Source organism: Mastigoproctus giganteus, chromosome 9 (genome assembly GCF_048544385.1).
Source record: "Mastigoproctus giganteus isolate SK-2022 chromosome 9, ASM4854438v1, whole genome shotgun sequence".
Classification (NCBI taxonomy): domain Eukaryota; kingdom Metazoa; phylum Arthropoda; class Arachnida; order Uropygi; family Thelyphonidae; genus Mastigoproctus; species Mastigoproctus giganteus.
Window position 1 is genome coordinate 110,829,995 of NC_143583.1, and position 14,071 is coordinate 110,844,065.

Genomic DNA, 14,071 nt, shown 5'->3' on the forward strand with positions numbered 1-14,071 from the left:
TTGATGATAACTTTAAAGGTTCAGGGAAACTGCTAGTTTGGGGGGGGGACAAGGGTAACATAGATATGTGTTTATCTAATAATATTGGTCAAAGTAATGCTTGCATATAACTCAAGAGTTCTTGTTTGTTACCGCAACAGAACATATTAGCAAGATTTTCTGAGTGCAGAAACGCTTCAAATGAGCGGGTATCTAATGCCAGGGAAGCCAGCTTAAATAACTTTAAAGTATGTCAGGGTAGTTAACTATACAAGAACACCAAGTCTTAATTGTTTATATAGTAATGTTAGAAGTGTCGTCAATAAAATTCGAAGTGAAGAAAATTTGAGTGAATTTGAACTGCTAGTTAGGACAAGTAGTGCTGACATAATAGGGCTTACAGAAACTTGGTGCCACCCAGAGATAGGAGAATGACGAGTTTCAGTGTGGTATGTATAATGTATTTAGGAAGGATAGGGAAGATAGAAGGGGTGGTGGGGTCATGCTTCTTATCAAGAGCAGCCTGAGCACAATGAAAGCTTTTCCGGATTCAGACATTTCGCATGCTAGTATAGAATCTGTATGGTATTTGATAGTTGGAAGCAAAGGTATAATGAGAGTGGGAGTAATCTACAGGCCAGGTGATTGCAAATATTATGAAGAGCCTCTACGTGCAAATGGAATGGGCAAGTAAGCAAGTAAAGTCTTATTATGGGTGATTTTAATTTGCCTCTAATTGTTTGGAGCAAATGGGAAGGAAACTCCACATGGGGACAAAATTTTAAAATCAACTAGATGATTGCTATTTGTATCAAAATGTGAGGGAAAGTACTAGGGAAAAGAATACTCTGGACCTCATTACCCATAAACCAGGTGACATAATAGGGCTGACAGTACAGGAACCAGTAGCAGGAAATGATCACGGAGTTGTACAGTGGACGATGAAGAGATGTAGCAGTAGTTAAAGACAAAGGAATGGGTTATAATTTCAGGAAAGGAAATTACGATGGCTTAAGATGCTACATGCCTCTATTAACTGGATAGATATTGCAGACAGCAAATACAATTGAATAATGGTATACCTTTTGAAACATTAATCACAGAAGCCTTGAAAGCTTATATACCATTAAAAAAATATATTCCAAGTGAATAAGGCAGTTGCCAGATTACTTGAGCAGAAAAAGGTGGCATGGAAAAGTTAGAGCAATAAAAAGTACTGAAACCTGTAACAGCTACAAATTGATCCATAATAGTACCACAGAAATGGTTAAGTTGGCAAAGGCAGATTATGAGAAATCGCTGGCAAAGATAAGGAATGGGGATAAGGAATTCTTTACATGTATAAATGCAAAGAAGAGAAGGACAAACCAGATTGGACCCTTATGTAATGGACATGGGATAGTATTAGATACCCCAGCTGAAGTTGCAGATGAACTCAACAGTTACTTTGCATCAATATTTACAGAAGAAAAACCCTTTGTGTCAATGAGAAATTATGGGAGTGAAGTTGAAAAAAAATGTAATTAGTGATGTTAAAATTTCACGTGTTTATTTAATGAAAAAAACTTTTGAGCCTATAGGCCACTGAGGCCCTTGGGGTTGATGGCAAATACCCTATAATCTTAAGGGAGCCAGCAAGTGAGTGCATTGAACCATTGAGGCTAATTATGAGAGCATCACTGGACTCAGGTGTTATTCTGTTGGATTGTAAAAGTGCCAGTGTATCTCCAATACATAAGAGCAGTTCTAAGAGTAAAGTGGGAAGTTACCAGCCAGTCAGTCTACCTTCAGTAGTAGGGAAAATCATGGAGGCAATGAACAAGAGTGGAATTCAGGATCAGTTAGATATAAATGGAATTCTGAAGGATACTCAGCATGGTTTTGTAAAGGGAAAATCATGTTTAACTAATCTGGTTAGCTATCTTGACAGGGTCACTCAAGTGCTGGACTCAGGGAATAATTTTAGCATGTTTATTTGGATTTCAGCAAAGTTTTTGACTCAGTCCCACATGAGAGGTTTACTTTATAAGCTGGAACAGGTTGGAATCAGAAAAAATTCTTAGATGGATAGTTGGATGACTTCAGAGCTGGAGGCAGAGGGGTGTGTGATAAATGGTTATTCCTCAGATTGGGTTGATGTAATAAGTGGGGTTCCCCAAGGATCAGTATTAAGACCACTGTTGTTTTTGATTTTCATAAATGACATCGATGAAGGGATAGAGGGCATGATGTTTAAATTTGCAGTTGATGTAAAGATTGGTAGAGTAGTTAATGGTCACCACCAAGCAGAGCTCAGAGTGATCTAGATAGACTTCTGGTCAGAAAAATGGCAGTTATGCGTTAATCCAGCGAAGTTTATGGTATTACACCTAGAGAACAGTAACCCCAAAATAACTTATACACACTTGGTGGAGTTGAACTAAAGATGATAGTGGAAGAAAGGGACTTGGGTGTTACGACTTGGACTTGGAGACACCCAAGTCCCTTACGAAGAAAGGGACTTGGGCACCAAGAGAAAGGTAGTACTGCATTAGAAGCTGCACGCAAATTAGGCATGAAAGGTAAGGCAGACACTACTTTCTTTTTTTTTTTATATATATATATATATATATATATATACATATTTTTTTTTTTTTTTTTTTTGTGTTACGATATGGTCAGACAAAGTTCTCCAAGAATTGTAGACAGATTGCAAAGAAAGCCCATGATGTCCTATCGATGATTTATTGAACAATTGCTAGTAGAGATGAGGAAGTCATAATCCTATTATATAAGGCTATTGTAAGACCACCCTTGGAATACTGTGTTTAAGTATGGAGCCTGCATCGAAAGAAAGACATTGTGCTTCTTGAAAGGTTCCAAAGACGGGTAACTCGCCTGGTGAGATTGGCAAAAGGGCATCCATATGAGGAAAAACTGAATATGTGGGTTGGAAATCTTGGAAACTAGCCACCTTAGAGGAGACTTGATTGAGGTGTTTAAGACTCCGAGACACATAAGTAAAACGAATGAGGATGATATTTTCATGGTTATAAATGAGGATGATATTTTCATGGTTATAAATGTTTCTAGAACTAGAGGCCATATTTTCAAATTATGGGGGTTGGGGGAGATGTTTAGATTGGATTATAGGAAGTTTTATTTTAGCCAGCAAGTTATAAATTAGTGAAATAAGTTACCTACATGGGTGGTAGAGGCTGACAGTTTGGTGAAATAATTAATAATACAAGAAAGGAAATAGATTATCTATTTCCTTTCTTGTATTATTAATTATTTTATTTAATTTTCTTATTTTATTTTATTTATGTATTTTTTCTTGGCTGGTGCAGCATAAATGTCATAGTCTTCCTTGCACCATGTGGCCATTGCTAATACTAATACTATATGCTGGGTTAGTCATTGTTGGTGTGGTGGATGGAATTTAAGTTTCCCTACCACGCACTCAATAGTAACAGTGCCTGCAAAATTCAAATGTTCTTATCAAAACAATTTACGCAGAAGTAAAATGTGGTTTCTTGTGCAATTATAAATGATAAAGTAATAAACCAATTCACATCGTAATCTGAGAATCACGAATAAGTACACTTCTAATTTTAAATCAGAGGTTAAATGCATTAATAATTCTACTCCAATTCACTAGTTATGAAGCAATAATACTACTATACTACCAAGTTTATGTTATATGTATTTATACGTGCTTTGCCATTATGCTTGAAAGTTAAGTTAATTACAATATATGATAAAATTATCCAACTAGCACCAATCTACGTGATGTGAACTTTCAAGCTACCCATTACCACACTTAAAACACTAGAATCTTCACTACCACTCACTATAATTGCGGAAAAATTATTAATGCTACAAAAATTAATTAATTAATAATTAATTAATAAAAAATTAAAATTATTAATTAAAATTAAAATAAAAATTTAAAATTATTAATTAATTATTAATGCTACAAAGGTTCTACGTATATTAAATAGTAACCTACAAAATCTCTTGCTAAATTAAAATATAAACTAACACGCATGACTAGGACTATAAAGCTATTTATAGAATACAATTTATGACAATTAGGTCAATGAAATGGCAAAAATTTTCATAAAATATATCATTTCCAGGAGCTGAAAATTCTTTGAGCAGCACATGGATACTCTCAACCAAGTTCCAAAAAATCCTGTCTGCATGATTCAAACTTGACCCTTTTTCACCCAGTGTGGAGAGGAGAGTGGTTATATTAACTGTGCTACTCACCAAAAGTTCATAACCAACGAGAGAAATGAGGCACATGGACATACAACCATCATCTGTTCCAGCACTGTGGAAAGCTTTGCAGGCAGCATTACTGCAGATGCCTGAAGACATCTGTAGGGAGCTGCCGATTAGACTCAGAGACGTCAAATAAGTTTCTCTTTCTCTCCATCTATCACCTTATCCAACCTATAGTCAAATGAACGTGATCCTTGATTAATTTAGTTTGCGTCAATCCTCACTTGAATACCTCTTTACAATTTTTTTTCTTTCTTTTAATCTTCATGTGAATTGTTCTATAAATTAAAATTGAAATTTGTCATTATTTTGGCCTGTTTTTAATTCTAATGTTCCCTTCATCTCTAGCTGGTGTATTTTGTGCTATTGTGTCTCATCCTGCTGATACAGTAGTGTCTAAACTTAACCAAGAGAAAGGTAGTACTGCATTAGAAGCTGCACGCAAATTAGGCATGAAAGGTAAGGCAGACATTACTTTCTTTTTTATATATATATATATTTTTTTTTTTTTGTGTAAAATAATTTATTTACACTTTTTAATATGGTGTATTCTAGAATTTGCTTTAAGCCAAACCGACAAAATTAGCCAACTGGCACCAATCTACGTGATTCGAACTTTCAAGCTATCCATTACCGCACTTAAAATAATTGAATAATAATAATAAAAATACTTTTTTTATGTGGTTACCCCTAACACAAAGGTGTGAGAACATATAGTACTGTGTGTGGGTTGCTGAATAGTACGACAAGGCTCTTATTGATAATGGACTTGAATTTTTCTAGATTGCAATTTTCAGAAATTTCATAAAATGAAGAGATAGTTCTAACGAACAGAGATAGAAGTGATAAGTGAGGAAAAGATAATTCGCCAAAAAAGTTGAACTGGGGATGGCTATTGACTAGTTGCGGCAACTAGTTGAAATTAGTTTAAATTTGGTTTTGAAGAAAGAGGTGAAGTTAGATGCAAATTGAGAACAGAGACTATGGAAATATCTATAGAAAAGACATGCAGCAGAAAGTTAACATCTGGAATATAGGGTGTAGAGAGTTTAAGTGATGGGTCTTTTAATTGTCTAGCAATTTGAAAGATTTTATGTTTGTGTGTGGGGAGGGTAGTCAACTTTATAATCCTGCACATTGCCAAAACTCCTTGATAACAGCACAGAATCCAGTCCAGTATTGTACAACAGGAAGCAACTCCCTTTTTCTCAAACCTGAGGTATTGATAAATTTAACCAAGATACTGAAAAATTGCTGCATTCACTTCCTTATCTGCTGGAGCTAAATTTTTATGAATGTGATTTGCTTACTATTGAATAAAGTAAACAATATCACTTTTATTTTTAATTTTTGAAAACCAAAATTTTTTTTTTTTTTTTTTTTTTTGTCTCTAAAAGTATGTTGATCACTATTCCTTGCTTTAGCAATTTGTTTATGGGTTGTTGCAGTCAAATCAAGCAGGGAGGGATGAGCAGCATCTTGAATAAGCTTTTTTTTTTTTTTTTTTTTTTTCCCATGGTTTAGATCCTATCAGATTTGCTCAAATCTTCTCTCACAATTTTTTTAAATTGTTTGTTTATCTATTAATGGGAAGTTGTTCTTTTATTATTCAGAGTCGGGTGATTGGATGTAATCATTACACACACGTTAACCATTTCTGAGGCTTAATGCATTGTTGAATGCCTACAGCCCTCATGTTCCAGATCCTCGTGCCGTTCTGACATCTGCAGTGACAAACATTCAAGTGAGATAGATCATTAATATAAATGTGTTTTATTGATTTGCAGCCTTAATTTGCACTTTTCCCAAAATGGAAACAACTGTGCACAGATGACCTTATAGAAGGAAACAGTCGGGTAGGTCAGCTGCCATGGCACATTGCATGATGGTCCTACCTCCTTTAATGTGTGCAGACTCAGTCCTGGAAGTTAATTGTCTAAACTGTTTTATCATATGCTTTTTCAGAAATAAATGCTAAATCTGGTCCTTGTTACATTTTTATGATCCTTTAATTTGTCTTAATTTCCCACTTTATATATATTTCAATAATTAATGTCTTTCTCCAGTTTTTTGGAATTTGTCCTTCAAAGGATAATCTGTTGTATTCACAGTGATACTGTTTTCTTCCTCCCAACTGTCTGCATCTGTCTTCTGATTTCATTAACACCTTCATACTTTGATATTTTCCATTATCTTTTCTATCATTGGTAATGGAGATAGTATCCAAGATTTCTCCCATTTCAGTCTTTTTTTTTTCTTCAGCTCCTTCATTTAGCAAATATGGTTTTTGAAAATAAAAAAATAATTGAGAAAACAAAAAAATTTATATAATAACCATAAAACAAAGAATTGCTCACTTCTGTAGCAGTAATAGCAGCTGTTACATTTGCAAAAACATTTGTTTACATTACTGAAACAAAGAGCAGAAAGGAAAAATAACAACACAGAGGAGTGGTCCTCATTTGTCAGTACATTTCACAATTATTTTGTGAAATTGTGTTTTTGTGACTTCTAAAACTGCTGAAATAAGATTGTGCATGTAGTTAGGAAGATAGAGAGGAACAGCCACTAATCTTGAACCACTGAAGATTAGGTGTATCAAATTGGGTATACACCACCATTGTAAGCTTAACTAAAGGCCAAATCATTTTTCTGCCTTCCTGATACTGATACTTATTTCTGTATCTTCCCCAAAAATCTTTTCAGGATTTTCCCTCTAGCTTTTGGTATGAGAATTGAAAGACAATCTGAAAGGCTGAATCACATGGCTCACTAAATAGAATAAGAAAAATGTAATGAACTTAGTTCATTAGGTTTATAAACTAAACAATAAGAGACTCCAGATGACCATACATTACAATTTTTTTTTTTTTTTTTTTAAGATCATCAACTGTGGTAACAAAACTAAGAAGACAAAAACTGACAAGGTACTAAAGTTATGTTCTATTTGCAGTCCTTTTCTTTCAACTTTACTGGCACAACTTTACACTACTGATCCAGATATTTTTTTTGTTTGTATGTTGAGGAGATTATGATCAGTTGACAGGCAGACAGAGAGAGCGAGACCTCCCTTTTTATAACCACCTAAAGTTCTAACTTTATGCCATGATTCCCATAATGTCATGTTGGCTAGGAGAATGCCATTTTAACTTCTGAGAAAGAATTTAATGATTGCTGGCAAAACTGAACTTTTTGATATTGTTTGCATGTTTTAACACTTCTTATTTTTTGTACCAGTTATAATTTTGGACTAGATCCTGGATGTAAATACAAGGTATATTCAAAAGGGAATTTTGCTGTAAAAGTTTGATAAACAAACTTTTTTATATAAATTTAAAGTTGAAAGTGCCTTCCTTCTACACACACACACACACACACACACACACACACCATCCGTCTTCCCAACTTTGAAACATTCTTTAAAATTGTGTTTTTTTTTTTTTTTTTATAAGCACATATAGTGCTGCTTCGGCATTTTCTTTGATGTTATCCACAGTAGCAAAATGACAACCCCGAAACCTCATTCTCTGTTAAGGGAACAGCCAGAAGTCAGACAGTCAAGGTCAAGGTGTGTTTGTTTCATTTGCGGTCTCCAGGGTTTCCCCTATATGCCGCTACATGTAGCATCTGAAAAGGTGAAGGCCGGCAAGTGTATGTATATAGGTGTGTAAGTATGTGTCTTGTTATGATGAGTGTTGAGTGCCGGCACTGGCGACTTTGCAGCCAGGGGGCAGGGGACACCTGGTCCCCTGCCCTCTGACTCCCAACCTTGGCCACGAGGAGGCGTGCCAGGTTCACTTTCTAGTTGAGACTCTTACTGGGGCTATCAGGCAAGCCTGGGAGCCCCAAGGGAAAGGAAGTGGGGATAAGAATTGAGGTATGGGGAGGTTGCATAGAAGATAAGGGGGAGATAGACCTCACATGAAATAGAAGAGAGAAGTTTACAATAGTGGATAGAGTAAAAAAAAAAAAAAAATATATATATATATATATATATATATACATAAATAAAATAAATAATAATAATAAAAAAAAAAAAAAACTATATACAGTGTTTACTATTAGCTAAGTGGGTACGATCACCACTCCTGGGGGACTTAATCAGACAACCAAAACTATGAATAAAACTTCATTACATTAATTAACACCATTTGAAAAGTATTAGGCCACAGCAACCAGACACACTTGTTCAGTCATTTTACAGGACTCAACCACTTTACCTCAACTTTTTTTTTTGTTCTGGCTGGTGCTATGATTATCTGATCCGACACTACCAGATTTCACCATTAAACTCAGAAGGCAAATAGCAAATAACATAAGTAGCACCCTGTCAGCGTTTTACAATTCAATATCATATATTTACAACATGCACAGCCAGCTTTTCCACTGTCCACAAAATCGCTATTAATATCGTGATAGTCTTTATAAGTCACATTTTGACAGAAACCACACTGCTCAAGATCACTAACACAACCAACAGACAACCTCTGTTAGTTCTACTAAATCCAATTTTATATTTATGGCAAATAATCTACAAAACACAACATCATTACCATTGTGGAATCAACATAGTTACTTAAGAAAAGAGAACTAAGGACTTATTTACAGAAAACATATTTTAAGGGGGAAAAAAAAATAAATAATAATAATAATAATAAAAAAAAGTTCTTGTCCTTGAACACAGACTGGATTACTTGGCATCACTCTTTACAGATCGACTCCAATTAGTCTCATCCTACGTGCAAACAATTTATCTGCAAAATTACAAAAAGCTAGGAAATTTTCTTTATCATTGACAAAACATGGTAGGTCATCTTCATTGTACACTTCTGTAAGAAGCTGTAGATTATTTCTTAAGTCTGTATAGAGATAGCAGTTCAATATTAAATGCTCCATGGTCTCAGGAGCACTACACTTACATAATGGAGAGGCAGAAGTCAGACAGTGGAAGGTTGGGGGAAGTAGGGAGGCTGCTGCATGACTGATTTTTTTTTTTTTTTTTTTTTTTCCCTTTCCAGCCTAGAACTGTGAACTGCCGTTGCCATGTGACTGGGTGTATTGTCATGGTGTAAGATCCAGCCATCCTTCCATTTTTGGTATTGTCTTCACTTCATTCTCACACAGATGTGTCAAAACTTCAATGTAGTAGGCAGCAGTATTTCTTCCCTCCCTTCCCAGTTACAGATTCATGGTGCACTATGTCCTCATCATCAAAAATGATCAGCAATGGATTTGGCATTGGATTTTGTTCCAACAGGATTCCTTTGGCTGTGGGGACATTTTTGTGTCCCATTCGGATGATTCCACCTTGGTCTCGGGGTCATAGGCAAACACCCAACTCATCTTCTGTGACTACTTTTCTTAGGAAACTCAGATCCTGCATAGATTTTTCAAACAGATCAGCTGGACTGACTTTCCTGCTGTCTATTTAATCATCTGACAGTAAGTGTGGAACAAACTTTGTACACACACACACACACATGGCATTCCTAAATCTTGTTACAATTATGGGTCCTGAGCCTACAGACAGTCCAACTTCATGAGCAGTCAGCAACAGCTATTCACCTATCAATTTGCATGAGTTTAACTTTTATGCCATTTTTACCATTTCATGACATCAAAGTGTGTTCACTGCAAGGTTTGTCTTCCAGTGTTTTCTGTCCATTTTTAAACTGATTAAACCAATTATAAACGGCTGTTTTTTGCAAAGCATCATCTCCATAAACTTTTCTCTAATGATTTCAGTGTCTCTGTAGCACTTTCCCGAGTTTAAAGAACTTGATATTATCATGTAGTTCAAACTGCAACATTCTACAATCAGTCAGCTGTGACACACGATTGAAGTGGTCAAGCCAGTTCCTACTTGGTATGCATGCTCACCAAGGTCAGCATCAACACTCCATAAAATCTAGTGATTGTAGCACAAACAATTTAAATACTAGTGTGTGATTCCAGGAACTTCTTGAATGTACTACATAATTTGCTCTATACAAGATGTTTTTTCAATTTAAAATGATCCAATATTATTTGTCGTCAAAATATCTCTAGACGTAATTTCCTATCCTTGTATTTAAATCTCTAACCAACACTGCTCTTGCTAACTTATTAAGAATAAGTTTCCTTAATTTCATCACCCATCTTCCCTTTTCAAAATTTACCCACATAACTGTACTGGATAATGCTTCCCACCAATTAAACTTTCTTTGAAACTAGTTCAGATGGCTGTTGCTACACCTTCCTTGAATATACAGAATAAATTTGTTATTTAGTTACAACTCATCTGTATTAATCCTTTTAGTTTCTGTTATTCCTGTTACTCTGACATCATATTGACCTAGTTCTAATTCCACTTGATTTAAGCTTTCTTGTTGATAGTATGTATCATGATAATTGTTCCAGTAGCATATTAGCACTGTGTCCTTGTTCCCTGATGAACACAGCAAGGATCTTGTTAACCTGGGTAGTGTCCCATCTGGTGGTGTCTTGATTTCTTTTCTTTACCAGCATGTCAGTGTTAGAAGATGTAGTTAGATGTGCCTATTTTGTAGTTAGGAAATATGTTAACTGTGAACTGGTTGGATATGTAAATGTCATTTTTTGGAATTTTTGTTCACTTCTTTAGTATTTTCAAATATATTCTAATCTGATTATGAATATGCAATCATAATCTTCCTGCCATTTTATGGAGAGTTATACATTAAATAACTCTCCATAAAATGGCAGGAAGATATACATTAAATAACTTTCCATTAAACATTAAATGCTGTCAGATAAGTAGTTGTGAAGGACCTTTAACATTTTGCAGCCCCTTGTTGTACATTCCTGTGATGATTCACTCCTTGTTGCACATTCTTATGATGATACTCTAGTTGTAGGAACCTGGATGTTTTTTTGCCTATTTTTTTAGGAGTACATCGTATTTGCATTTACTTTAATTTTTGTTTCAGGTTTATGGAAGGGTCTAACACCAAGAATCATAATGATTGGTACCCTCACAGCCTTACAGTGGTTTATTTATGATGCAGTTAAAGTTTTCTTGCATTTACCTCGTCCTCCACCTCCAGAAATGCCTGAAAGTCTGAAGCAGAAGCTAGCTGCACAGAAGTAATAGTATGAAACAGTTTATTTCACTAATTTCCGAGAAAACTGACTTAGACTCACGGATCACTTAAGTTAAGATTTCTTGAGATGTAGTAATGCGGAATAATTTATCACTTTCAGCCAAGATGTAAAACAATCAATGAAATTTTGAATAGATCCTGGATGTAAATTGTAGAATAAAAAATGAAGAGATTTTTCATTTTAATATTGTTGAAAATGCTGAGTCTTTGTTTAAGCAACTACCTTTATGTATAACATAATTATACATTATTCGAATATTTTTAATGTTAGGGAAAGGTGGACTTTAATTTTTTTTGACCATGAAGATTTTTAAGCCCCCCCCCCATGTGCATTGAGGATTAGTTCAACAAGTAGTTTACTAATGCTCACTGCAGTATATGTTGGGTATAGCTGATTAGCTGAACATTAAATTTCCATTCAGTTAAGATTAATTATATATTGATATACAGCAAACCCTCACTAATCTGGATTAATTGGGGGAGAGGTCATCCGGATTAGTGAAGCAAAAAAATAGCCTTAAAAGAACAAAAACTTAGACCACAAATAAATGGAAAAGTTGATAAGTAAAATGTAGGTAGGCTGATGAAACTAAATTAAAAAAAAAATCAGTGTAGAACCTTTATTTAAAAATGTATAAAAAGACAAAACATTTATCCATCTATTGATGGATAAATGTTTTGTCTTGTTATACATTTATCAGGTGGTGTCCCACGCCAATGCCACATGATCATTGCTGTGAATACCACTTAAATACAGCTTACAGCAATGCTTCTTTTGGCTTTTTTAATATCTGTCTATTTAATACACTGCTTTTATCACTTCCTACATTGAATTTTAAACAAAACGTCTTTATAGATTCTTTTTGTTTTTTAATATCTGACAGTCTATTGGCCAATACTAAATTCTTAAGCAATTTTTTTTCCAGGAACACTATTTGCATGTTATTCTATCACTTTGAGCTTGTTAATGATAGTAAAAGTAACATGTTTTTCATTCCACTTCAATTCTTTAGAACCCATAATTATACAGGGTGTTCCACGTAAAACTGGCCCGCCTCATACTGGTGCGATATTCATATTTGAACAACTCCTGTGCAGAGTTGTTCAAAGAATGAATTTTAGCCAGATCATTTCAGTTTGTGTTGCTCAACATACAGTCTTCGTTTGGCACTCATAAGTGATAAGTGTGTGAGAGTATCGTCAAGAATGCCATATTCTTGACGATACTCTGAGACTGGTTCTTGAGGTTGTCACAGACATTCTCTCAGATATGCCAGACAAGCTGTACTTACTACCTGGGAGTCTAAAATGCTGATGGAACTGATATTCGGGTGACACTCAAGTCAAGTGGACCCAATTTCGGTGAAGTCGGGACGGTCTATTACAGCCAAATCCTCTGCTTGCACCTTCACGATGGTGGGACTGTTAGTAATCCTGGGTATAACCTTCATGCACAAGGACATGGTGGGTGACCACCCAGGTGTGAACCAACGTAAGCAGGGGTCGAGGTGTGGCGCCCACACCACATGGAGGAATGCCGCCCCTCTATGTTACCAGGCAGTACTAGGTGGTAGATGACTCATCAACCGGTGAAATACCACCACTTTGCTTATTGGAGGCTTGAAGTGGTGGAACCCATGTTTAGTCTCTAGAGCCAAGTTCCGGCCAACCCTTCCCTACTCTTCCATCATGCAGTATGATTGATGATTTTTGAGGTTATGATGAATGTCGTGGCGAGATCCAATATTCCTTACATTTCGAGGGTACAGCTTTAAAACGGTGTTCGCAGGCCGGCCGCTAGTTAGTACACCGGACCAAACCTATTGGTAACTCTCTAGGAGGCTTCCGGATCAGCTAGTGTATAATCTTGCTACCTCTACTCTGCCAGATAGTGACTGGAGGGAGTCCGAGTAGTGTGTATGCGGGGAGCATTGTTGAGGCCACGTTATGTCAAGGATCTGGGTATATTCTTACCACATGTATGCCATATCCAAAAATTTCATTACTTCATACAGCATGTCCCACCCACTTTTTCTTACTATTGAATACACCATGAATTGTCAAAATAATAGAGCAAGCTTATCTGCAAAAAGATCTAAACCTCCCAAGGACTTCCTAATTCATTTCACAAATATACGTGGTCTCAATTCTAATCTCAACGATGTCCATTTCCACTTGCAGTCTTCCAAACCCCATGTACTTTTTCTGACTGAATCTCAGTTATCGGTTGATTGAACTACTGCTCATCTCAGATGTCCAAATTATTTGCTGTATGATTCCTTTCGCCTCAAAGGTGGTACTTGTGCATATGTCCGTTCTGATATTCCCTGTCAGAGATTTGGCAATTTGGAATCTCCTCTCTTTGATCTTCTCTGGCTTAAAATCTCTCTCTACCTCATTGTGTCAAATTCATCTGTTGTCTCTGCCATTCTCCCAACTCCACTAATCACTTGGAGCTCATTGACTTCCTCTCTTTGCAACTTGACTTTCTCCATTCCAACTTTCCTAACAGTAAGGTAATTTTCCTTGGTGATTTTAATGTTCACAACTCCAACTGGCTTCCGTTTTCTAGTCACACCGACCCAGCAGGTCGAGATGCTGAGGCTTTTGCAATTACTAACGACCTAGCAGAGATTGTTCATTTACCTAAAAGAATACCGGACAATCCTAATCATACAGCCAATACGCTTGATCTTTTTCTC

At 35.8% G+C, this 14,071-nt stretch overlaps 1 protein-coding gene across 2 annotated transcripts in view; it reads left to right on the forward strand.

Moving 5' to 3' along the window:
• LOC150080638 (solute carrier family 25 member 3-like) overlaps positions 1-11,554 on the forward strand; it is a 111,049-nt gene extending 99,495 nt beyond the window's left edge. For both annotated transcript variants that reach the window (XM_090381816.1, XM_090381817.1), the window contains 2 exons: positions 4,597-4,707; positions 11,196-11,554. In XM_090381816.1, the coding sequence (XP_090237942.1) occupies positions 4,597-4,707; positions 11,196-11,356 (272 nt within the window). In that variant the 3' untranslated portion in view covers positions 11,357-11,554. The remainder of the gene's footprint in view (positions 1-4,596; positions 4,708-11,195) is intronic.
• The last annotated feature ends 2,517 nt before the right edge of the window (positions 11,555-14,071 follow it).